The 24,623-nt window shown below is 44.6% G+C and overlaps 1 protein-coding gene across 1 annotated transcript in view; it reads right to left on the bottom strand.

Annotated features, from left to right (window-relative positions):
• The window catches only part of SNTB1 (syntrophin beta 1), a 112,248-nt gene extending 88,421 nt beyond the window's left edge, over positions 1-23,827 (bottom strand). Inside the window, exon 1 of the mRNA XM_071421723.1 lies at positions 23,158-23,827. Within this exon, the coding sequence (XP_071277824.1) occupies positions 23,158-23,680 (523 nt within the window). The 5' untranslated portion in view covers positions 23,681-23,827. The remainder of the gene's footprint in view (positions 1-23,157) is intronic.
• Between the last annotated feature and the right edge of the window lie 796 nt (positions 23,828-24,623).

The raw sequence follows: 24,623 nt of genomic DNA on the forward strand, positions 1-24,623 counted from the left end.
GCAGCTTCCCCACACTCCAGTGGCTGTGAAATCCTCCTGAGCGTGGAGGAGGTGATGAGGGCTTGCGGCAGTGAGGACGCTCTACCAGGTGACACACGGGAGCGGGAGCCAGAAAAAAATATACAGGGAATGGTGACCCAGAAGACACAAAAATAGAGAGAAAAGGCAAACAGAGAATTGTTGGGCTCCTTGTTGACATGGATGAAGGTTCACTTCACAGAATATGTCTATGTGTTCTGTACTTCAGGCGCAGACAGACCACAAGAAGACAACAGTGTGCTAAGCTGACCACATGCCCTCACCACCAAATTCTCCAGGCATCAACCTCAAACATTTTGCAAAGATTTTAAAAATGATTTGGTTCCTGTTTGTTTTCTACACTATTTCCTCTTCACTCTCTCTACTGCTTTGGTTTGTGAAGCCAAAACCTCTGATCAAGCACCAGATTAAAATAAAAAAGGCACATTACAAAAGCATTCTTTATTCCTGCATTCGAACAAAGCTGACATTTCACACACATTCATAATTCCCATCAGCTAAAAGGGTTTACAGGACAGACACGCTCCCCCTGGGCTATCATTTCTGTAATGGATTCTTTACTAAATCTATATGCCAGTAAAGGATGGATTGTAGATATTCAAACAGCAAAGCTAATTAACTAAACATAACTGCTTCCTTTCAAACTTTAATAGATGTTAAAAAGTTCCATTTATCTATTTTTATGTGTGAGTTGGAAACATATGTGAAACTCAGTAGTCTTCTGTCATGGAAATTAAGGATGGCACTTTCAAGGTACATCATCAGGAATCCTGAAGTGAAGTGAGGGCTGTTAGCTTCACTGCTGTGGCAGGTCCTTGGGATTAGATGACAGATTACTTTTCATCTCTAATTTTTATTGGATTTGGAGATATGCTTTTTACTTTCACAGAAATGCTTCTTTATATGAAGGATGCATTTACCAACTCTCTGCTTTACACCTCCATTTCAGGAGATTTGTAGCCTTATCAGAAGTAAACATCAGTACTTACAAAGATTTCTATATGGAGCGCGTTTATTATAATTTCTTAGCATTTCTTAGCTAAGTTTGCTCACACCAAATTTAAAATGTTCAAATTGTTACAGCACATGAAACCATACTTTCTAATGTCCATCCTGCTCCTCAAGGACCATTACTGGTGTAAAGAGGGCTCACACTTTTGCCAAAATAACTTAAAGCAGACTAATATTTTAGCTCATTTCCAGATTCAGCATGCTTAATTTCAATATAAAGTAAAAAAATTTGGGTCAACCTCACATCTTGCACCTCTTGCTGCCTTTGCTGTTGCAAGCAAGATACCAAATCCTCCTACCTCCTCTGTCCTTGCAAAAATGACAGGCCCCAAACCACTAACCTTTCAATAGCTTAATTCTCTCCACAGAGGTGAGAAATGTGCAGCTAGGCCTGGGTTTACCTCCCTAAAGCTGAGACCTGTGCTTACTCTCTCCAGGAAAGGGCAGAGACCTCCATCAACCCAAGCCAGGAAGGCTGCAACTTCAAGAAAGCAAAGATACAAATATTTTATTGAAAATTGTTGCTTAGACACCTTGGTGGTAGCATAAAGGGAAAAATGAAAGAAAAAGGTAAAGGGAGAAGGAGAAGGAGAGATAAGAGAGAGAGACCTTGTGAGGTCTAGAAAAATTAACCTGCAGAGCCATGTGAAAGAGCAAGAACTACAGGAATACATGCAGAGATGTGGTGTATAAGATTTGATGTTCATATACAGAAGAAAAGGAAAGAAAACCATTGTGGGTGCATCAAGCAGAGCTATAATAGTCTGGTCCTCTACCTTCACCCTGTGCCATGTGTCACTGCCACCACCCCACAGCATCTCTGAACAAAAGGGACACAGGCAGCTCTCAACAGCGACCCAGGAGGGGAGGAGAGGACAAGGAAAGGAGGGGAGAACCATGAGATTCTACCATGTCAATTGTTGAGATAAACTGACACAATGCCACTATTCATCTGCTCTACAGGCAAAAGTCCCTGAAGGTTTTCTGACTGCCTCCACTGTGTACTTCCTTGTGGGCACTGGACCTAACACTGTTTAGGGATATTTGAAAGGTAATCTGAACCCAGGAACCCATGTAGCTGTGTTGATCTCCAGCCTTCACTGTTGACCATGTCTTCACACAAACCTCAGTAAAAGGCTGATGCAGTACACTACAAAAGGTAAACTTTGTGCATATTTCCCAAAACCCAATATAAAACAGCATGAAGAGGGACATGTGAGGTATTGCAGTCTGTATGCCCAAGCTGAGAGTTTGGAGAGATGTCATATGGGCTATTCATAGCATGGGGTTTCCACGGCCTCCCCATTCTACTGCTTTTTAGTCAGGTTGATTAATTCAAGTAACCCTCCAAAAAGGAGATAATCACTGTTTCAGTCACAATGGTTCTTATTCTCATACTTTTGCAGAATAAAAAACTTTCAGATAAACTGATATTATGCTAAAACCTATCAGTTAAGGGAAAATAAAACCCCCAACAAGTAAGAACAATGCATAAGGATGTAAAGAAGGCGGCTGCTTCCAAAACCACTGCATTTTTCAATGCTCAAAAAACATGCTCTCCTGAAAACTGAAACCAGCCAGTACGTAATAGTGATTTCTCCAGCAGGTTCAAGAAGTGCCATGCCAAATTCTCGGTCCTATCCACAAACTGCTTTTTGCCAACCCCTCTACTGGGCTGAAGACAGAACCCTGGGTGAAAACTGGAGCAGAGCCAAAGACAGTGAAGGAATCAGAAAAGATATCCCGGTAGGGAATCATTTCAGCCTGTTGATGAAACAACACAAACACTCCTCGTGTTCAGCTGTGTGAACCAGCTCCCTGCCTGACTGCAGAAACACCACCATGAGGGACAGCTCAGGCCTGCATGGCCAGTGCACCAGCCCCAAAGTATTGCTGGTTTAACTCTCTGAACCAGGCCCCTAGAAACTCAGATAAAAGCCCGAACCATGTGAAGAAGAGACAGGAACAAACAGCTGGGGGTGGAAGGAGATCAGTGCCACAGTGACAACCACTTGAGAAGTTTTAAGTGCAAGGCAACACCCCAAGTTCTCACATCTCCATTAACTCACACATCTCAACACATCTCAACACCTCAACACATCTCAACACCCCAAGTTTTAAGTGCAAGGCAACACCCCAAGTTCTCACATTTGCATTAACTCACACCAGATCAATACACTAAAGTTGTTGGATCATGCAAAATTGTATTTCCACATAGCAGCACTCAATCTTCTGGAAGAGCCATACCAAGGACCAGGAAAGAAGCCTCATGCTAAGGAATAACTTGTAAAAGAAATAAAAAAAAAAAAGAAATAAGAAATAAGAAATAAGAAATAAGAAATAAATTGTTGTCTGAATAAGGAAATGCAAAGCCATCCTGCAGGCATGAGGCAGTCTTGCAACCAAACCTAAGGGTCACCACCTTTTGCACAGTCCAGGAAGTGAGTCAAGTTCTCAGGATCATTTCAGAGCTTTCCAAACCTACTAATCCCATTTATTTTTTCTGATTTTGGTTGGTTTTTTGTGGTTTTTTTTAATTGGTTTATTGTTTTTCTTGTTATTGTTGTTTTGTTTTGGGGTTTTTTGTGTTTTGTGGGGTTTTTTTTTTCAGATCTTTGGAATATTCACAATTTTCTAATTTAGCTACTAAAGAAAAGCTTCTTACAAATCTGGAAGTGTTTCCTGATTTTGATGGTTTTTAAAAAAAATTTTTTTCTAAAAAGGAAGCCTTTAAATATTCAAGCACATAGTATTCTGGATAGTGTTGCCAGATTAATTTAGTATGAAGAGCATGCAGTGGAACAAACTACTGATGAAGGTGCAAAGGACCAGAACATTCAGGCTGGAGTCACCAAAACTCAGAAATAAGAAGGCAGACACAACAGAAGTGTCAAGCAACAAGTTTTAAAAATCAAATTTGTTACTAATACAAGAGGGATTGAATACAGAAGGAAATAGTCTTGCAAAAAAACCTTACATAAATAAACTAGAGCATTTGGAAAGGCTACGGACCTCAAAAAAACCCCAAACAGCTATGAAATGGGTAGAGAAGTCAATGTATTTAAATGGCCTCCAGGCACAGTAAATACAGCTTGACTGGATATAGCACAGGACAAGTCATCCAGAACTGAGATCCATGAAAACACTAAAAAAAAAAATCACAGGATTCTCACACCCGAAGTGTGGCCACTGCAAAGCGTGGACAAAATTTAGCATGCCCAGGAACACAGTGAATTTGAAGTTTTTTAAGACATGTCTGTGTATGGCCAGCAAGAACATGAAACTAGGGCACTGCTGGCACAGAAACCCATTCATCAATAAGAGGCATTTTTTCTCTAAGAAAGATGTATACAAGCAAAGCTGCTGCACTTCAGTCTCCCCCCCTGTGTTGATGCAAATCAACACTTAATCATGCCCAGCTCCAGAGGCTCAGTTGAGTCTGTGCTTTACTCCCTGGCACAAGGCTCAGTTCTCTCTCTTCTTGCCCACTGAAGGTCCTGGGGAGTGTCTAATTCTCTAGATCTTGCTCCTCATTTCAACTTTAAGGTCATTGCTCTTGCTGCCAAATCAACCCAGCCTTTGTTCAGGACAGGTACTTTTAAATTCTGCAGAATTTCCCACTCCCCCACACAATCCAGGCGACATTCTGTATAAAAGATTTATATCAATCCTTTGTACAGCAACACAAGGTTATATAAAAGCTGGGATATACAGAATACAAAGCAGGTGAGAAGCACACTTTAACTTGTAGGTGACACAATTAACACTGAAAATTCAAGATTATCACTCAGAAGTCTAGCACTTCAAAAACAGGAAAAAAAAGAGAAAAGGTGGCTTTTTTCACAACTGTGGCACAACTTGCAACACTAAGAGAGATCCTGGCCCTGCTCCATCAATGAGTCCTTGAAGTTGGTTTCACCAGGGCCAGATTTCATCCACTGCATGTTGACAGTAACAAGACAAGCCTCAGCATGATGGGTGTTTCACAATGGCTTTACATGGATCTTAAATATGAGCTGTCCCACAAAAGGGGCCTCCAATGACTCAAGCTTCTCATGGCCTTGCTGCCACCCAGAGAGCTGATCTGGGGACCTGGAACACAACACACAGCATGGCCACAGGGAAGCTGTTGGGAGAGCTCAGGTGGAGGAGCTGGAATGAGCTGCCAAGGCCAGGAGGATGGCAGGAAAGTTCTGATCAGCTCAGCTGCAGTTTCACAACACACTGGCTTCAGTGCCAAAACCATCTTGCTGGGTTCTTCCTCCAGCCTCAGCACTTCTGCCTTGTGCTGGACTCCACAACTCCCTTCTGCAGACACAACTGCTGTCCAGTCTGCTCTGTAAGCTCCATCATGGAGAAACAGAGCATGTGAGATGACATCTTTTCTGGAGCACACATTTAACCCATGTAAGTTTAAATAATCTGCTTCTGGCATGGCATCACACAATTCACTGCAACCCCAAAGAGATGCAGTGCAGCACAGGGATGGGCTTTGCTCATCAAAGTCTCTTGCCAAGGCCAGCACACAACACTAATTACATGCTAATATTCTCAAACAGTATATATGTCTTTTTCATATAATTATGGTAACAAAGATATATAGCACTTTCTGCTCTTTGGACTATATCCTGCCTGACACAAAATTCCAGTTCTGGAGAACCATGTAACTGAATGAGAACAGAGAGATACAGAATTGTCCTTGGGTTGCAAAGGAAAAACTTGAAAAACACTATAAGGGAGGGAATATATGTCACATTGCTTTAATCACCTAAGATGTGTAACTGGACACCAAGCTACTATCCCATAGTAAAGAAGGAGAGTGGCACCTCCCAAAAATCACTCAGTTTGTTTCTCTCTGCTGCTGATCCTGAGAGAAGAGATGCCCAGCATAGCCTAAATGCCTACAGTAAGAGGAATCCTCTCTAAAGGTCTGAACACACCTGAGAAAGGGAAAAACAAAACCAAAATCACAAGCACCTTTCTCTGCCTATTACTTCTAATGCTCAAAATTAGAAATTAAGACTTTGGGGGTCACAAAGGTCACAACGCAATGAGTAAAAAATTACAGTATAAAGGCAACACTCAAAGATACAAACAACTTATTTATAAAATACTCTATAAATGAAAGGGATAAAAAAGAGGAAAAAAGGAGAATGATTTATCCTTTCAACCAAAAGCCTAAAGCAACTAATTAACATTCCTTTAAGAGCAAAAGCTGTATTCCAGACATTACCCCTCAAATTAATGTCTACCCAGAAGCCTGGGCTGCAGTCTGGCTGCCCAACAAGGACAGAAGCTACCCAGCAGACAGACTTCTTGGCCAGTTGTGGTAGAGGGACAGTAGCAGTGGGGCATTTTCCCTCCTGGCCCACAGGATATAAACACATCAGGGAATGAGGATAGCACCCCAGCCACAATCCAGCCTCATACTGTGCTGGATCAGTGATCCTCTGCCCCAGAGGGAAGACCATGGCAGGACCCCACACATTGTTGCCTCTACAGCATGAACAATATAAACCATGACCCAAAAGCAAACGTGCCACACCAGGCCTAAAAAGACAGGTTTCACTTGGCTTTATTTGCTGAAGCCCAGCCCAGCCCAGCCCAAAACTACAGAGAAGCAGGGAAGGATCAGAATAAGGGAGCTAGAGGAACAAAGAATGGACTTTGGCTCCAGAACAAAGCTTTTTCAGCACTCAGTCTTTAATTAGTGTTACTGGACATTAATAATACTGCCTACCCTGGAAGCCAAATGCTTGGGCCCACCTCTCACAGTCCATCACCACTGCTGCAAATAGAGACAGGCATTTGGAGGTGATGTACACATTTTCTGTAGGATCCAGCTTCATGGCTGCCCACATCCCAGGCCTGGCTCCACATCATTAACTGTGTTAGAAGGAAATGGAGCACAACTGGTGTGCACAGAAATCAGACCATGCTTCCTGCATGACAGGCAGGGTGTGAAAAGCATTTGCCCTGGTGATGGGAGCACTCCACATTTTGCTACAGAGGCTCAGCTCCATCAACCTCAGCAGCTTTACAAAGTGCCAGGCTCAGTGGCAAGGACAGGCAGCAGGGATCCCAACCTGTGCAGCATTTGAGCAGTGCTATGGCTAGCCATGGCTTTTAAGCACCTTCCCCTTCCTACTCTTCCTCTGATGCATTATTGAGATAAAGTCAAAGGAGCCATGCAAACAACGCTGGCAAAGCTGGAACTACAATCCCAGACATCCCACCTCTCTGCTGCTGATGGCAAAATGTGCTGCAAGCTACACCACACTCAGGAAGAATGGTGAATAAGTCTTGGGCCAGGGGAAGTAACTCAAGTCTGAGTTTACTTAAGAATAGTAAAAATATTGAGCACTTGAATAGTATCAGTGTAAGGCATCATATAAATTAAAAGAGCAGAATTAGACTTTTTACATTATTCCAGATCTCCTCCACAATTTCACCAGGGCACACCTTCTGAAGTAACAATGGTAGATGTTGTTACTGGCTTTTGTAAGTTTCAAATTGTTCCCACAAGAGGCATTCCCACTAAATGCTTGAAGATTTAAGTTGCCAAGGAAAGAAATGACCAGCAGCGGCTTTGCTGGGCACCTCTGCACCACTCAGAGCACTAGGGCAGTGAAGCAGCTCCAAGCCTCCAACCAGAGCAGAAAACTTGTGCAGAGCAAGCTGGGGAGTCTTGTGACATAGCTGAAGTACCTCAGAGCCGATATTAAACTTTGGCTTGTAAAGACTTCAGCGGTTTCACTGCCTGCTCGGCAGTTCGCTCTGTAGCAGCATTTTAACAGGGACACAGAGGAGCCACTTGTCTCTCTTCTGCTGCCCAACAAGCTGCAAGCAGCTGGTTGTGCTGGTCAGAAACCATTTTGCCCGTTCCCTCAGAAAGAAGAGGGATGTTTGTGCTGGGGACACAAAGGCTGATCTGTTCAGAGCTGGCCGCAGCGCTGGCTGACACAGGCTGGCGTCAAAGGGGGCAGGGTACAAACACAGGGCTTGTCCCACTTCCCCAAAGACTGCTCCTAGCAAACGTCATTATTTCAAACTTGCACTTTGAGAATACTTGTGTGAAGTGCTCATGGAAATCTCAACTGTGTAAACTGGATTTTAATTTGTATATTCAACATTTCCACTCTTTTTACAGAAGTTAAACATGGCTACGTGTTTCCTAGCAGAAAAAGCCATGATCTGCAAAAAGCTGCTTCTCTCCTTGGCTATTGCTACCATTTACTTGTTTGTTTTGATGCAGCATAGGGAGGGAGGGAGGGAAGAATGATAATAAGAACATGAACACTTTTTCTCCTCACCTTGAACAGGGACAGGCTCAACAGCAAGCAGCTTTATATAGTACAATCAGCACTCGCGTGCCCACAGGAGAAAGAAAACAAAGTCATGGCTCTTCTTCTTGCATAGCTTTACCCAAACTTAGCCTTAATGAAATCAACATGAAAGACATTATATATGCAAAGGTCATCCTCATCTATGTAGTTACAGGATCAGGACTTGGACAGAGGAACCTATACACACTGAACCCCAGCCTACACAAACACTGCAGAGCAGGCTGGGGCATTCTGCCTGGTCCTGCTGCCTGCCCACCCTGCTTCAGCCTACAGAGGGGAGTATTTTTATTTGTAGGGCCTCCCTTATTTTCAGGAAGTACCTGTGCATAGAAACCATGGATCCAGCCACAGCACGAGGCAGATGGAAGGAAAGCTGGTCTGAGGGGGGCTGACAGTGCCTGCCAGGCTCCATCCCCTTCACCACCGACTGTGCTGAACAGGGACAGGATGGAAGGTGGTTCTGGGACAGAAGCATGCCCAAAGAAAGGCAAAGGAGCTGGGAAAGGGTCTGGAGCAGGAGCTTTATGATGAGCAACTGAGGGAGCTGGGGGTATGTAGCCTGGAGAAAAAGGAGGTTCAAGTGAGATCTCATTTCTTTCTACAACTCCCTAAAAGGAGTTTGTAGCAAGATGGGGGCAAATCTCTTATCCCAAGTAACAGGACAAGAAGAGATGGCCTGAGGTTGTGCCAGGAGAAGTTTAGATTGGATAGTATGGAAAATTTCTTCACATTAAAGGGGTTATCAGGCACTGGAACAGGCTGCCCAGGCAAGTGATGGAGTCACCATCCCTGAATGTATTTAAAGATATGTGGATGTGAAATGTAGGGATGTTTTAGTGGTGAATTTGGCATCACTGGGTTAACAGTTGGACTCAATTAGACTGTTTTCTAACCTGAACAGTTCTGTGACTGTAAACCACTCCCATTCCCAGAGCAGGCAGACTAACAGCCCCTCTTTTCTCCAGCCTCCTTGGCCAGTGTGGCTCACACACAGATGTCCTTTAGCAGGGCTATCCAGAGGGCTCAAGCTGTGCCACAGGGGTCCTTCCACCAGAATTGGTCCCCAGAGGAGTCAATGCCAGGGGCATTGCAGCTGAAGTGCTGTTGAATCAGATTTAGTTTTTGTTATTCTATCATTTATAAAGGAAGTAAGATTCAAAATACATGGCATTATTATGCCAGAGCTGTGTCTCATTTGACTTTTCAGAATCAGTTACTATATTTTAACGGGGTATTCTTCGTGTAATACTGTAAGAGATTTCTTTGCAGCACCCTCCAAAGCTATGATTACAGGTTTAACATTATGGCTTAGCTTCAAATATCCATGTTTTCTAATGATGCCTGTATTTAAAAGAAAAAAACCCACAAAGTAATCAAGTTTCATTCCAGGCCTGGAGACCTCAGGACTTCTGAGCTAACTCAATTCCCCTGGGATCTCAGGCACAAAATACAGACTTGCAGCTTCAACTTTCTTGTGATGATACCAATTCTGTCACTCTTCAATCACTCTTGAAGTGTGGTCACAAATTTGCACCTCTTTGGAGACAAGGAAAGCCATGGGGTCTGGCTGTTAGCCAGGTGCCATCAGCAGCCGATGGAGCCTGCCCGGAAGCGCTGCTCATCCCCAGCAGGGCTCTGCCAGCGCTCAGACACAAAGCAGCAGCCTGGAAAAAGTCAGCAAGCCAAGGTTTTGATTATGCAATTACTTGTTCAGCTACAACTGCAGGTTTTCCTGCATAATCAGGCCGATAAATATCAAATTTTTTCTGGTGTTGCCTCCCCCATCCTAAATGATGCAGTCAGAAGTCAGAAAGAAGGCAAATGATACCCAGAAAACCCAGTGGGGAGAGGGGCATTGTGTGGTTGGGTAAGGGGCAAGCCATGCAGAGACTTTGGCCTTGGTGTACTCTGCAAACCCAGAACACCTCTGATGACTGTCACAGTCTGGCACTATACACTGAAATGGCACCAAGGCAATTACAAACTCAAATTTCTCCTGGAAAACCATCTATTCATGGTTCTATAGAGATGGCATGAGGACACTTACAAACCTCCTGTTCAAATGGAAAGGGGTCAAATCTCTGCTGGGTGCAGCTTTTTGGAAAAAAAAATATTACTTCATAAACCAGCCTCCACCTGAAACTACAGTTTTGTTGTCTCCACAAACAGTGACCGCTTTCTGCTCCAGTGAAATATTATTTTTAGTGTGCTTCTGCTCTTGAAGAGGTCAGGGCTTAGCTCTGAACAAGAAAGAAGACCTGAAACATCCTTTGAAAAGCTGTTGATCTGTCACCCTGAAATTTAAGGGAAAGCAGGGAGGTTTCTAGAAGAAACATTTTAGTACTTTCTAATTTGATACAAGTACCCACAACTGAGGCACATATGTGACTGTGCAGAGCTATTCAACTTTTGTGATTAGCACAGAACTGTAAATAAAGAAACAACAATTATGTAATCAATTATTATTGCACAAAATGGCTGAACTTGGAGACTGAACTGCTGCCACATGTATTTTACAAAGCTTTTGCTCATCAGTGTTTGAAGGAGTGGGAAGGGAGGAGGGACAGCCTGACAAGGTCAGGGAGGCAGAGTGTGGAGCCAGGTTTGCTGGGCACAGTAAAGCACCAGGTAACAGAGACTCCATGGACAGCTCAGAGCAGAAAGCCAGCCAGGTGGGCCACCCAGTCAGGACCAAAGAGCTGTCCATACCATTTTGAAGGGGAATTGATACAGTAGGTATTGGGGAAAAGATAAAGCTGCATCAGCATCTTTTTTTCCCCATCAGTGATTTATGTCATTATTGCTTGCTAAAAAATATCCTAATCCCATGGAAATTATTGGGAAAGTTCATGCCAGCTTGAAGACAAGGTGGCTTTCACTCTCCCACCTCCTGCTCCACACCCACTCCCCTTCCTGGCACTCTCTAGCAGAGGGCAGGTTGTCCCCACCAGCCTGGCCACCAATGTCTCACCACCAGAGGCTCAGCCACAGACAACTGGACAGGGACAGTGGGGTCTGGGTGGGGAACACAGACCCTAAGAAAAACCACAATTGCAGATACAGCCTCCTGTAAAGCATTTCAGCAAATGAATCACTCCAAGGCTCTTTCAGTGCAGGTATACTCAAGACTCTACTTATTTCTGTTTTTAAAGAACAATTAACTCAATCTACATTGCCCTGACAACAAATAAATTCTGTCTTGGATATGAGCAAATGCATGTACAACACAAACTGTGTGCACCCCCTGCCTATGCAATACTGCTGACAGACATTTACAGCTGTGCCCACACCAAGGCTAGGCCAGCTCTGGAGTTTAACAGCTACACTTACACCTAAACCAACATCAGCCAATGCAATAGTGAAGAAAGCAAAAAGAAAAAAAAAAAAGAATCTAAATAATATATTGCATATTCCCCCGCAGAAATAATTTCCCAGCCTTTATGGTTTCATGAACTTGATTCCTTCATATACAGAGTTCTACATGAAGTCTTTAAAATAGCAAAAGCTAAAAGGGTAGTGAGACCAACTTAACTTACAGCTGCATTGAGAAGATATTAAAATTATACCTAAAAGAGCTATTTTATGCAAGTTTTAGAGACCTGAGAAGTCTTTTCCTCATTTCCTCTTGTATTCAAGGTTTCCACTGTGAGTTTCAGAGAAACAAGGAAGCATTGCCCCAAAAGTAGGACTAACTGAAAAGATCAAATGTAAATGTCTTACAGGAATTCATATAATGTATCACTTGTGACTTCTCCATTGGAAGTGTATTTGTCTTGGCTCATACCAAATATACATCCTTATCCACTTCATACAGTGTGCATATTGATAGAAAAGTAACAGAACAAAGTGATTAAGGAGAACAGCATATCTAAATTTTCCAAGAACTGAATAAATACCTGCACTTATTGAAACTAACTGTATTTTAACAAAATGGGAACAAAGTTGGTCACTGAGTTGGTAAATCTTTTTGGTTATGAGAATTTTCTGTGATAAATGTGATGTGACTGCAAAGATTTTCTATGAGGAGATGGTACATTGGGTAATTCTCTGCTCTTCTACACAGAAAATTCTACTTATAAAAAGTTTCAAATCCAAGTTCTAATCAGCCTTTCAAAGAAAAATTATTAACTTTTAGATATAAAATACTATCTCAAATTCAAACATCATAAAATTTCCCACACAAACCTGCATGTTTTCAAGCTAGCCCTTCCTTTCCTCCCTCAAAAACCAAAAGGTATTTGTTCCCCAGTCTTTTTTTAAGAGAGTGAACTCTGAAACCTCTCTAAGGTCTTAATGCTATTTATGCACATAGACAAAAAGCTCTGGCAGTACTCAAACAAAAACTCAAGCATTAAATACTAACATTTCATGGTATGCCTAGCAGAAAAGTTCAATACATACATAAAACAAGATCAACACGGAATAATTCTAGCAATGCAGTCCGAACACAGGCAAAGCCCAGAATCAATTTCAGTTTATTTTTATTGGGTGTAATTTATAATATGCCCATACTCACTATTTATTTCCTCAAGACTTCATAAAAAAAGTGCTGCTCTTTTGATAATCTATCCCACATGTTTATTAAAATAGATATAACAGAGTGAAAGGGAAACATAAAACTGTCAGATTATCATTTTTAGTTTCAGGGATATTTTATATGCCATCTCTTGAAACTTCAATTTATGACTCTTTCAGGGTTGATTTTAACGTGTTAAGTGGAAATTCCACTGGTTTGTTACTTCAATGCTTTCTTTATGACCTGTTCTCACACATCACCTAGGTCTGGCTTATTTATACAGACAGCCGTTCACTGAACAACAGGGAGCTTCTTAAAACTAGTTGCTTTCATTTGCATTCTTCCCATATTGAAATGTAATTTGCTTTTATGGCTGCTTTTGGCCTGACACTTCTCCAGCATTTCACAAACAAGCAAGACTGAAGTTACCATGAAGGTTTTTTACCTCTTTCAAGGCTGGAATAGAGATTTTGCCCCCAGAGCTAGATGAGAGCTCTGTCTTACAAATATCCCAAGAGCATCAGCCTGCAACCCAACCACTATTCCTGCAAAGAAAAGGTAACAAAAGCCATGAGAGCAACAGTGGCTTCAAGCTTATTAGCTGAGACATCTGCAGCACCTTTAGGTCTTTCATCTGGTTTAAGTGTCGCTTGTGTCACCCCTCATCATTGTGCTCAGGATTTCAAAAATCTGGGCTATGTTAACTGCTTAACTGGCCATTTCCCTAAACTTCTAAAATCTCAAAGAGTTTAATTTGAGCAAAACACAGTAATAAGACCTGGAGTTCTTAATGAAAAGCCTGTTGTCATCATCTAAGTCATTCCAGCTTGAAGCTTGCTTCCCTTCTCTTGCAGAACCACATCTTCCTGACTCTAATATGACAGAGCTCACAAACAGCCACATCCCCAGCTCTGGAAAAGTCTTCCCAGAGTTGAGATACAGAGAAAGAATCACAGAACAGTTAAGACTGGAAGGGACCACAGGTGGGATATCTGGTCCAACCTTCCTCCTTAAGCAGGATCTCCCTAGAGCACAGGGTTACATCCAGACTGTTCCTGAATATCTCCAGTGAGGGAGACCCCACAACCTCTGCAGTGTTGAGCTAGAACAGCCCACCATGACATCCTAAAAGCAGAGAGACCCAATGGGTAACAGGCATCAGCTCAGCCTCTCCAGACCGGGCAAAGCCCCAGCAGCCTAAAGCTGCCACGCTGGCCCTAAGCACGTGTGAAGGCCAAGCACCAAACAAGGAATACCTGTTGAGGAGACTGTTCATTACACAAGTATGTATGATGTAAACACATCTTATGGTCTGTGTCTCTCTGCCCAAGTATATATTTATGTGGTAGGAATCCTGCTGGGTCTCTGCAGACACTTCATCCCCGCCACCTCTCACTGATGGAGGAGGAGAGTGGGCACCAGGAAACTCTATCACTGAATGAGACAGGAAAAGTAGGCTAAAAGGGACAGGTAGTTACCAAGAATAATGTGTTCTTTGGAAAATAATTGTAATTTGGAGACCTTTTTTTCTGTTCACAGCATCCTCCACAAAAAAGCCCCAACCAAATAAAAACCCAAAAACCCCACACAAACAAACAAAAAATCCAAACCAGAATAAATATCTCCCAAACCAGAAAAAAAAAATCAAACAAAAAACCTCACAAAGAAATCAAGCCACAAGTACTCAAGGCAAATCCTGCTCACCTTATTCCTGGAAAATACTTCTGAACATCCAATACTTAAATACCTCCTTTGGCTTCACATCAGCAAGAGAAGGATCCTTCTGGGTTCTACCTGGGAAGAGTAAGACCAAAGGGAAGCTGCCTGCTATAAGGGAAATCACATCTGCCCCACATCTGCTAGTCCCTCTGCTAGCTTTGTCTTTCCAGGCTGTATAACGGGGAATAAAGCCCAAATCCTGGGATAAACAGATTAAACTTTCACTGTCTGAGTTAAAACTATTAGCTTAGAGCAGCCTCATAAGACACATGCTGGATAACTCTAAACCTCCCCAGCACCTTCACACAGCTGCCTCTTGCTCCCCTTGCAGAATCAGAGCCAATGGCATTTTAAACACGTCAGTATAGTAAATCATCCTGGAAATAGCTATTATTGAAATAATTCAGACTAAAGTGGAGATACGTTATTTCCATGGTGTAGCTTTTCTATGGTCTCTCATAACTTCTTGATTATGTTAAAAGCCAAAATAGGTACTGCACCAGCTGCACATGCCTATGGCAAATGGAACATAAAGTTTAACTAACGGTCCCATTTCCCTGAAAGGGCACATGAGGCTGACAAATATTCCCAAGAGGTCATATTACCTGTTGAAGCACATCAGGTAAGTTGTGTATCCTTTGCCAGAAAAGAATTTATATTCTGATAGTGACTTTTTACATTTTATCTTATGATATATTTCTAGTTTTCTGATACTTGAGAAAAAATTTTGTTTCTCAGGTACTTGCACCATACTAGGAATTTACCAATTTAAAGTGAACAGAAGCTGATCATATAGATGCACACACACATTACTCACCTGTGTGCTGCCTTGAAGCTGCCTCACTGCTCAAATACATGTCATCTTCAGAAGGAAATATCCCAGAGCAGAGAGGAATAAACAGCCACAGCTTTAGTGCTGCTGACTCCTAGAGCTGTGCCAACAAGCACAACTCCCAAGCAAAAACCTGTGTATCATTTTTAGAAGGAATGTGCTGTATGTTAATCATTTCTAATCAGAGGCAGTTTTTCCACATCTACTTTTCTGGCTCATTTCCTTACAATTAAAAACTCCATTTTACCCAACAGTACAGTACAGATGTGCCTCTTTGGCAGTGACCTACTTTGTTGTGCCCTTAGCATATGTGCACAAAGCTGTAACCAGTTCAGTAGTTCAAGTTCTAGACAGACAAAATTAAAGCCAGACTGTAACAGAAGTGTGCAGAAGCAGCAGTCAGAAATCTGTCAAAGAGTTATGTGGAAATTATGTCCCTTTATTGAATTTATGTTAAGGAACAAACTTAACCTAACTGCGAGGCAATATCTAGTGTTGAAGCAATCTGATGAACTAGTCACAGCTGATTAAACCTTTTTTAAGCAAGTTTATTAACTTATGTTCTGGAAAAAATTATGTTTTGATTGCTAATGAGATGATGAACAAACCAATTCCATCTTTTCCCAACTTCCCCCACAAGAAAACTTTTGTGTTCCTGTTCATTACTCAGTGTTGCTGGACTCTCAGATGTTGCAAGATGCTGGATGTCATAATTTCAATTAATCCTGTCTCCCAGAAGTGCAAGGTAAAGAAGACTGAGCCATTACCCATCTTTTAAAGCACAGAGATATGGTCTTATAGAGCAGCTTTCCTAATCCTGCAAAATAGCAGCTGACACACTCATTTAAGAGCATGAAGGAGGCTCACAACACACCTTCCTACATGTAGCATCAATGACAAGTAGCACTCCATGCTTTCTACATCCTTTGTAGATTCTCACAGACTTCTCTAGTCCACATCAGCCTCACCTTGAACATCTTCAAGCTGCCTCCCTGCTTGCAGTGACACTCCTCAGGGCATGTACCAAATGCTGCCACTCCCCTGATGCTCCTTTTTATCTTTACAACGATGTGCCTCTGCCAAAACAACTCAATTTATTCCTACTATTCCAAGTCCTAACTCTTTCCCAATCTACCATAACAGTACAATGCTCTCCCTGGTTGTTCTAAGAGCAGATGTCCTGTTAAAAACCCTTAGCAGAGGCACACCTTATGCTGGCAGAAGTGTTTTCGTCTGCTGGAGAGTTTAAGGTTTGGAGAGATGACATGGTTGAGCCAAGTGAAGCCCACTTCCCACCAGCTACAGCTGCTGTAGTGACACCAATGTGGGGCTGGGAGGGGCTGGAATAAGAACCTGGCTCACCTCCACCCACCATGTCAAGGCCAGCAAAGCTGCGTTCTATGGGCTACTCACAAACTCTATATGATAAGTAGCTAAAGGATTTTCTGCATTCTAGAAATACTGCTACCATCCCTTCTTCACCAGCTATTTTTCTGAGATGCTTGAGGATCTGTTTCAGACTTGGAAAGCCAGAGTCTTCCATGCTGTATTGGGACAGCTTTGTTCTCATCACATTTTGTTCACTTATGCTATTGCTCTCTTGAACTACTGTTTCCTGCAATTTCCCTTCTACTGAAGTGGCTGTACCAATTCTAACAAGTAGCCATGGCAACATAATCTTGCAGAATAAAGTACAAAATAATCCTATAATCAGAAATCTAAATTAGAAAAATGGAATGGAAATAATGTGTTTTTAAAGCCTGGAAGCAGACTGACTACTGATACAGGCTACAAATAGAGGAAACTCTCCAATACTTATGAACTCTGAATAAACACAAACAGATGCTATACTTACAGCCAAATTTTACATTACATTACCAGCAGGGCAAGTTCCACACCATGTATTATAGAAACAGTGAGGTTAAGAGAATAAAAGAAAGTTAAAACTCATTCCCAGCTAACATCTGAAACCATCAATCTATTGTGATGAGCCCCTGAGCTGGGCTGTCCCAAATCCAAACTGGTTTGAATTCTGGACACTCTACATCAGCTCCCTCAGGACAGACATGCAGTGAGCATCTCTGACTCAAACCCAGTGGGCAGCAGGGGTGGGAAGAGGCCAGTGCCCCTGGCATCACCTGTATGAAAATGCTGTCCTGAGAGGGTGGAAATGGCCTTCAGAGAAAAGGCACCTGCCTGAGCAAAATTAAGATACAAACATTGTTTTATTAACTATAGCAGAAGCCTTCAGCTTTCAATTTTACTCTCATGGTTTAAAGATTCTTTAAGAGTAATACCAAGATTTCAATTTAATTTTCACGAAGAAATTACTACTGGGATTTTAAAACATGCTTTTTTTCTTTTCTAATGATACTTAACATGCTTAATCTGCATGTGCAATTGAATGTCAGGTCTCTAGAAATATTTAATCTTCTAAGCACCCTTAAGGAGATGGTAGTCAGTTGCTTCTATAGGGCTTAGTATAGGATTCCCAGGGTGGGTTGACAGGGCACCCTGCACTTAGTCCAAGTAAATCCAGAAATGTGTTGCCCACAAGTGCCTTATTTTCTTTAGAGTAACTGAGACAGAGGACTCATACAAAAATTACTGCAAAGAGGATGTACTGATTTTTATCTGTGAAAGGTGATACAGGCTGTCTGGACTGCTAAATTAGCCTGTAATCTAATCTAATCAATGAAAAACACATCAAGTGTTGCCACTCAGCCTTCCCCATCAGTTGCAGGCAGCTGAATCAATCAAAACTGAGATTCTCAGGAACTGCTTAGACCTGGGACTTTTAGAATAAGATTCCCCGCTCCCTTCCCTTTCAATTTCACTTTCAAACTGATGTGTGCCAAGGGTAGCTACATGAGTCATGAAATGTACAGCTTCTAAATATAAGGCATTTCCCTAACTGCATATTTGCTGGTATAAACACCCTCTCCCCCCCCCCCCAAAAAAAGTGTTTTGTCCATAGTTATACTAGAAGTATAAAGAATAATTATGCATACAATTAGCAATCACTGAGATTTACAGCCCTGACCTGACTGTAGTAACTAGTTGTGTCACATATGCACTTATTAAGTGCCCTGTGCCTCATTTTTCCTCTATACTCACAGAAGACTCACTTTCTGGATAAATACTGTATTTTGCTATCCCTCGGAAATCTCCTGTTGTCACTACCTTACTGAGAGAAACACAAAACCAGGAAAGATTGAAAACTACAGCCAACAAGAAGCCCATACCTATTTTACACTATTTCAGCATGTAATTCACACAGATACGATTGCTTTGCTTCACCCAGAGAAAATTTAAAAAGGGTAGGAAAAGGAGAATCCTTACAATTCTTACAGAAATATTGTTTGGAAAATAATACATGTTACTACAGTACAAACTGCATCATGCTTATTCTTTGCTTCAAAGCTGTGCCTTATTCCCAAGAATGCCACAGAAGATGACTACAGGCTACTACCCATATGCTAAAAGTCACTGTGCAGGGGGATGGCTCTCTGTGGGAAATTTATGCAAGCCCAGGGAGGCTGCCAAAAACACTTATCCACAGACCTTGCAATTGAGTTGACTGAGAATCATTCAAAACCACTAAAATTCTAACAGCACTAAGAAGATGCTCCTTTTCCCACTAGGTACCTTCCACTACCACCACTACTAGCTCACCCACACACATTAAACAAGGGAAAAATACCCTGCAGAAAGATAGCAAAAATCACTAATGCAGGTTTTTTTTTCTTCTTTCTTTTTCTTTCTGCAGCATTATGCAGGGGGCGGTCTTTTTTGACATTACCATAGGCTACTTCAAGTTTTCATTTTTTTCACTGAACACATAGAGAATACAAGTAAAGCACAACCAGCTTGGTTACAGAGCACACCAAGGGACTGCTCTTACCCAGGATGCTTTGATAAAAACAAACACCTTGGGTGTCTTGAGAGTCACTTGAATGTAATGTGCTTCACACAGCACGAGAGGGGCTGCTTGATTTTTCAAAGTGCTTGATTTTCCAAAGAAGCCCAAATTTAACAGAACCACAAGGAAATTATATGTACAAACTGTACATATAATTATTTGTACAAATTATATGTACAAAGCTGTCAGGATAATTTTAACTTCCTTCCACACTTGCAAATATGTATTGTACAATGAGGGCGCCTTGTCTCTCATATAGGGAAATTTTCTCTGCTCCACCAGGAAATTTTCTCTGAATTCTGGTGAGAAGCTCCATCCTGCTGTTCTGAACCCCTGGAAAGCCACCCAGGGCTGACAAGCCCAACATCAGGGCTACCCCCACCCCTGCTCCCTCTGCCTGCTTTGCTCCCCACACCCAGGCTGTGATGAAAAGCTCAGGAAATTAAACCCTGCAGGCAGAAGCAGTCCATCCCTGAAGATGAGGAGACAGAATGATTTCTAAGAGCTCAAGTCCTTCCTCCTCATCACCTCCCTCTCCTCTTGAACCTTCTGCCTTACAGCTCCCCTCCTAAGGCAGTATCACCTGTTGCCTTATTTCCCTTCCATTTACCAAATTCTACTGGATTTAAGGCACCCTAGCCAACTACACAGACCACACCTATAAGAAGGAACTTTAGCTTAGTAGGTGAATTCTACAAGTGTCAGGGATGGAAAATGAGAAGGCAGAACTACCCAGCATGGATATTGAATTTGTTAGAGTAGGGCCTCTCCTACCAGGCTTTACAGCTGTGCCTCCCCACACCAGCACAGCTGCTGCAGCTACACCACCCCTGACCCTGCAGCAAATCTCTCTTTCCACCAGCTCAGAGACAGTGATCAATGCAGGAAAAGGGGCAAGTGGTAAAATGAAGCATTGCCTGATTCCTTCTCGTCACAGACCTTCCTCTCCTGCCACCCACCCGGGTGCCAGCCCTGCCTCCCACACAGGGTGCAGAGGCCTGTGGAGGGATTTTCCACTCCCATCCTCCCTGCACAGGAATGCAGGAGAGACTACAGTTTAGTGCTGAGCTGGTAAATGCCTCATTCCACTGAGCAAGCAGTTTTAGGCAGGACACTATATAACAGGCAGGCTCCAGCACTCTGATATTGGGTGTATTGTGACACATCCTCCCTGCCATAACCTCTAGGAAATACTCAATGGTAAGACCCTTTCCAGGAATGCACAATGCATTGGGCAATACTCAGAGCCCTGCTGCACCATGAAATGTGCTTCTTGTGCTTTACACCTTGCCATGCCTTTGCAAATTTGGCTTTCCTGGGCTGGAAGTCACAAACAAATCTCAAAATCTCCATAAAATGTAAATCTTACATTTTGACCCTGGAAACACATGCTGGCTTTGCTCTGTGAATAGGAGAAAGAGTCTAGAGAGGAGCTGCACAAGAGTCTTGCCCTGATCCATCACAGGCTGCTTTTTGCCATATATAACTCTCTAAGAAGTCAGGAAATGGCAAAATCCTATAATCTGTAAGGAAAGGAAAATCAAGTGTTGCCCTTCTATACTTTAAAGATTAAAAAGAACTTTTGCATTTTCCTTCCTTTGGTAATAAAAATACCATTTTAGACACTGCTGCTGAAGAATGAGCTTCAAAGTGGGCAATAGAATCGCTGAGAATTGTTCTAAGCTGCCTGTTTTCAGAAGCCATTCATGTGGAGTGGGTCCCCACTGAAGGGAGAAGCCCTCCCAGGCAATGCTGGAGCCAACGTTTGGTTTGGTTACTCTGCTGAAATACCAAGAGACAGGCAGGACAAAATACAGAGTCCAGTGTCAGAATATTTTAACTTTACATAGAGATCACTACTGAAATATTCAAACTGCAAATTACAAATTCAATTGCAGAAACAACTACTGAGGCACCTCAGCATGGAGCAAAGGAATGCAAGGTAGCTGTGATGTCAAAAGGAGTGAAGAAGGGTGAAACAGCTTCATCTCCACTCCTAGCCCAGAAAACTGAGGGGTTTTTAAGGCTCACCCAGCAGCACAGTGCTCAGGTGCTGATGCTGCAGGCACCACACAGAGGGAGGGAGACTTGCAAACACTGTGAACATTACTCATTAGGCCACAGCAAAGCTCAGCCACTACCTGGCTGCACCCCAGAAAGCCCTTACACAGCATAAACGAATCAGTGATAAAATTTAGATGCAACAGCCCCACTTCAGAGCGCCCAGAAAAGTTCATATTAATACTTCAGAGGTGTATCTGTAATCAACTCAGCTGCAGCAAGGGAAGACAAGCTGCACTTTGGTCCTGCAGGTATTGCAGGGCACAAAGAGAGAGGAGACACAATTGTCCTCAGCTTCTTAAATCCTCACGGAGCACGAACTCCTCCAGTTTTGCTGTCACAGGGACAACAAAAGAGTTTCTCAGCACACACTACTATGGAATACATTTTTCACCTTCTCTCCCTTTCAAAGTTTTTCTGTATAACTTTATGCCATAGTTGGCTGCTCATAGCTGATGCTCAGCTGCACCTCCCAGCCAGCAGCAGCACCTCCTTTGCTCCTCAAAATAGCCCCCAAAAAAGCCACACGTGAAGAAATCTGCGGTACCGAAAGGGCTACAGGTACAGCGAGGTGGGAGTGCCCGCAGGAAAGCGATGGCACAGGGGAAGGCAGACTGCAGCATGCCTCAGATGCCATTGACCTCCGGTTAAATGAACTTGTGGGCAAATATGTAATCACTTATCACACACACGCCAAGGGCAGTTCTGAAGCTGCTCATTCTCTCAGGTGGAGCAAGCAAATTAGTCCTTGTGAAAAGACAGGGATTAGACGCTTGTGCACGCCTCTCTCCTCATGAACTCGTGGTCTGAGGGAACCTGGATCTGTTTTTCTACTTGCTCCCCCCAAATTCCGTCCCGTTCTGGGGGGACACCCTCCCTCCACGTGTCCTCCACGCACACCAGCGTCTGCTCCTTTCTCCGAGGTCAATTTCTAAGGTTGCTTTTTACGAAACTCTTTCAGTCACCCTTGAGAAAGGGAAAGGCTGCTTTGCAGGGATGGCAGATGAGTCCGTGAGGCACCCCCAGCTTCATTTACACCGCCTTGCCCCCACCCCCCATCCCTGATCGGGAGTAGGGAGGTGGAAGGAGGAACTGAAGAGAGGGTGGTGTCGGGCGTTTCGAGATGACTTAGGGCAAAGTCACCAAGCCATTCCCTTAATGGCAGGGGAGGAGGGGGGGGCTTCCTTTACTTCTTTAACCCCTCCTCTCACAGTACCCAACTCTACCCCACCTTTCCTGGGTTGAAAAGATGTGAAAACGCCCTGACGGCAGATCCAGAAGATCCCTCACCCTGCAGGAGGGATCCAGAAGATCCCTCACCCGGAGGCAGCCTCAGCCCAGGAGGGCTCAGGGCTCAGACCCATCGCCGCGACCAGACGGGGCTGCGGAGCCTGCACCGACCGCGCACGGACGGGGCTGCGGGGACTGCGCCGGCAGATACGAGGGCGGGAAGTTGAAGCCCGGCTCTCCGGCATCCCGCTGGTCCCTTGCCGAGGAGCTGTGTCCATAACACACGCCGTCGAGGGTGCCGGCGCGGGGTACAGGGTGTGAACTCTCCGCGCTGGAAAGACGCCCGTAGGAGCAGCACGGGATGCGCGGAGTCACCCCCTCGCCCCCGGCTCGGCTCCGCCGTCCCTCGGGCAGCCGAGCCGGCCCATCCCACAGCCCCCCGCCGCCGGGCGCGCACGGCCGGACCGGCCCGCTCCCCTACCTTCCAGCAGCACCTCCTTGCCGGCCCGTTTGAGCGCCTGCACCGCCTCGTCGTGAGTGGCATCCCGCAGGTCCGTGCCGTTCACGGCAAGGATGGCATCGCCCACGTAGAGAGCCTGGGTCTGGTCGGCCGCCAGCCCCTTGAAGATCTTGCTGATGAGGATGGGCATCTTGTTCTCCTTACCCCCCTTGATGCTGATGCCCAGTCCGCCCATCTCCTGCTTCAGCACCTTCACGCACCGCTTCTTGTTGGAGATGGCTTCGGGCACCTGCTCGGGGGGGTCGGTGAAGGCGGTGCGCACCGCCGCCGGCCCCCCGCCGCCCTCGGCCCCGCGGCACGCCGTCCCATCGCCGCCCAGCCCGTTGTGGGCCGCGCCGTCGGGGCGCTCCTCGCCGCTCAGCACCAGCGCCTCGCCGCCCAAGTTGGCCAGCACTTTGTGCCAGCGCTCCCGCACCAAAACTTCCAGCCAGCCGCTGCGCTGCGCCCGGCCGCCCCCGCCGCCGCCCGCCGCCGCTACCGCCATCTTAGGAGCATGCTGGAAGCGCCGAGTGACGGCACCCCCGGCTCGGCACGGCTCGGCACAGCGCGGCGGCACCGGACTTCAGCCGGGGGGCGGCAGCTCCCGGCGCGGCGGGGAGGGGCGAGGAGCCGCGGCCGCCCCGCCGGGGCCGCGCCGGGGCGGGCGCACCTGGCGGCACCGCCCGCGGGCGGAGTGGGACAGGGACAACCCGCCCCTCCCGGGGACACGGCTGGGACGCCCTCGGTGAGCCGCGGTGCCTCCGAGCCCGGGCTGCGCTGGCATCTGGCGGGGCCAGCCCCGGCAGCTGCCGTCTGCAGCGGGGTGTAGCGCGGAGTTGAAGGAAACCAACGGCAGGGAAGGGATAAGGAAAACCCAACTCTGTTTTATTCCCAGGGGTTTTTGTATAAAGTGAATTAAAACTAACGGGTGGCCCCAAGGTACTTAAATTTCAGGTCTGTGGAAGTAGAATATGAGTTATTTCACAGCTTTGTAGGATGGAGGTATTAAGTGCTTGTGACCGATACTTTTGCACATTTAGTTGTTGTTTATATGCCTTTGATTACGAATGTTAAAGACTCGTGAGGGCTGCATGTCCTGTTTTGTAGTTTTTCCCCATACTCCCTTCCCTCCTAGGAAACAATAGGCTCCTGACAAGGGGCTTGAAGCTCCAGCTCAGTCTTCAGAGAAGGCATCGCTTTCATGTTGCCTTTCGGAAATGTCCCCAGCAGGCCTGGAGGTGCTCCCCCACAGCAGCTACCGACAGGAAGCACCTCCAGGACTGCCTTTGTTTCTGCTCCTTGCAGAACAGCTCTGCCTTCTTCCTAAGGTGGAATGAAAACTCCAGTGGTTCTGGACTGTTTGGTGTATGTATGGACAACACTTTGTGGAGGTTGGGGTAGCCAGAGAAGTTATCCGTCCCAATCATTTCAGCCATGTGAGTCATTGG

The sequence above is a fragment of the Agelaius tricolor genome, unplaced genomic scaffold (assembly GCF_023055355.1).
Source record: "Agelaius tricolor isolate 1412-34295 unplaced genomic scaffold, bAgeTri1.0.p SCAF_2, whole genome shotgun sequence".
Classification (NCBI taxonomy): domain Eukaryota; kingdom Metazoa; phylum Chordata; class Aves; order Passeriformes; family Icteridae; genus Agelaius; species Agelaius tricolor.